This window comes from Grammomys surdaster, unplaced genomic scaffold (genome assembly GCF_004785775.1).
Source record: "Grammomys surdaster isolate TR1022 unplaced genomic scaffold, NIH_TR_1.0 130731, whole genome shotgun sequence".
Lineage (NCBI taxonomy): Eukaryota > Metazoa > Chordata > Mammalia > Rodentia > Muridae > Grammomys > Grammomys surdaster.
The window spans coordinates 1-2,202 of record NW_021622004.1 but is presented as its reverse complement, the minus strand read 5'-3'; the positions used below and the strand labels follow the sequence as shown (position 1 = coordinate 2,202).

At 43.6% G+C, this 2,202-nt stretch overlaps 1 protein-coding gene across 1 annotated transcript; it reads right to left on the bottom strand.

The window, feature by feature from the left end:
• Positions 1 to 346: 346 nt before the first annotated feature.
• LOC114615656 (T-cell ecto-ADP-ribosyltransferase 1-like) lies at positions 347 to 1,962 on the bottom strand (the record flags this gene model as incomplete). Its single annotated transcript, XM_028761331.1, has 2 exons — positions 1,534 to 1,962; positions 347 to 1,064 (listed from the first exon to the last, which is right to left on the bottom strand). Coding segments are annotated over exons 1-2 (772 nt in total), but the record flags the coding sequence as incomplete, so codon positions are not given.
• Positions 1,963 to 2,202: the final 240 nt, after the last annotated feature.

The following is a 2,202-nucleotide window of genomic DNA, read 5'->3' as shown; positions in this document are numbered from 1 at the left end:
GAAGAGAACTCAGGCCACAAAGCATGATGGGTAAGCATGCATAGGGATTCCCAAACACAGGCATCTATAGTTGAAAGGATGGAGAAAAAGCTGCAGATGGCACATGTCATTCATCATGAGGAGCTGCTGGTAACAGCTTTTTCCTGAAGTTTCTCACTGTTTCAATATATTTCTGACATTGTCACTGAGCCACATGCCCTCAGCTTACCAATGCTACCAGTAACTGACCCTTCCAGGCACCCTGAACATGTGGAAGATCTATCATGTGGCTCCTAGTAGGGAGCACCCTCTCTTCCTTTCATGACATGCCCTGCCAGCTCCACCTCTAACACAGACCCAGTCTTACCTGAGCTGCTACGGTAGCTATAGTAGCAATTGAAGCTGCTCTTCTTCCTTTGAGGGAAGTCCAGAGAAATTTGGATATACCCATTTACATTTTCTGTTGTGACTTGGCGATATACTTCATAGCCTGGGATTAGCACCTCCTCATTCTTAGGGTAGTGGGAAAAATTTTTGATATAAACTCCCAAGCATGTTTTGATGATAAACAGTGTTCCATTTCCATTGAAAAATGCTGGAGAAAGAGCTACACTCTTAGATAAGGATGAAGAACTGAACTGCCCGAATCGCACAGAGCCCGTCCCAGTGTAATGAAACTTGGTCTTAGAGCCTCGGAAAACTGAACGGCAACCCTGGTTACTCAAAAGCTGGACAGCTCTTGTTAAGTAGTAATGGAAGCCCTTGTAGTGGAAGCTACCAGGAATTATTTTGAAGTCTCTAGTATTATTATTAAATTTTTTGTGCATTTTCCCAGTGTAGGCAACTAAAGCTTTTCCATGGAAATCATGGAAACCTTTGGGATAGCTGATACTATTTTTGATCTCATTCCATTGTTTCTCTGCTTCTTGCCACTCAAGTTTTAATTCCTCATTCATGTTGAAGTCTTCTTGTAACAGCTGGGGGGCCCTTTCCTCCATTTCTTTGACACAGCCTTCATACTGATCATCAAATGCATTGGGAGCCATGTCAAGCATGGAAGGCCCTGCACCATGCAAGCCAGTCACCTGAAAGAAAGAAAGAAGCAGGGTCCTCTGTTACTCACTAAGGTTGCTAAGTTACCAGCATGTGCTGGATGCTGTGGAGCCTGCAGCATGAGATGTCACATACTCCCAACTCACACAAGGCTCAGGAATGGACACAATCTCATTACATCATAAGAAGGGCAGAAAGGAAAGCCTGGGACCTCTTATTCCATTGTATTTACAGATACTGTATTTCCCTCTTTATTCAATTGATTGCTTAGTGAGCATACAAAACAAGAGGCCTAATCATGACCTTTGAATATTCTCAAATCATTGCAGACTGTTCATATTCACTATACATATACAACCCTCTATACTATCTTTACATTACTTCCTCAAGGTTCATGTTCTCTAACATCTGCTACCACAGATTCAACCCTAGGAACTGTCATATTGCAAAGAGGTGGGCAGGGGAAAGCGAGGTCAACAGGATGTGGGTTGAAAATATTACCTGCTGGGTTAGCCACCAAGTTAGGAAGAACTTGCAAGTTTTTGATGTCATCATCAAGTTCAAAACCAGCTGCAAGCAAATATAAGACAATGAAAGATGTGCACACACAATGCATTAGCAGTCTGCTCGTGGAGTGCTCTGGGTTAATGACTCAGTCTCCATGTCACATCCAGGCTCCTGCTCACATTGCTCCCAGAATGGCATATCAGGACTCTGTGAACCAGTCTGCTTGAGTTCCTTACAGTGAGGGGCTATTGTAAATCCTAGTAACTCACATAGCTGCACAGAATGTAGGTTGTCAGTGGAAAACAGGACATATTTTTGCAGATCTCTGATAGGCTGTGGCATTTTACTTTGCACAGATATGCAAACTGTTGACCATGTTTGATTACCTTGTGGCTCACAGTCAGCATGACACCTCAGAATGAGTCTCTTAATCATGTCAGTATTCACTCTGTTCTATGATTTGGTATGGCTGTCCTCCAATGTGCCAGTGTGCCCACCTGGAGGTAGTGAAACTTTTAAGAGGTGAGGTCTATTGGGAAGTGGAGGGCATCACCCTCAGAAGAGATCAATGAAGTCTTGTGAAATCCTGCTCAGTTCTTGTAAGAGCAAGTCCGGCCTCAACCTGTCTGGTTTCCTCTCTTGCCATGTACTCCCTTCTGCACA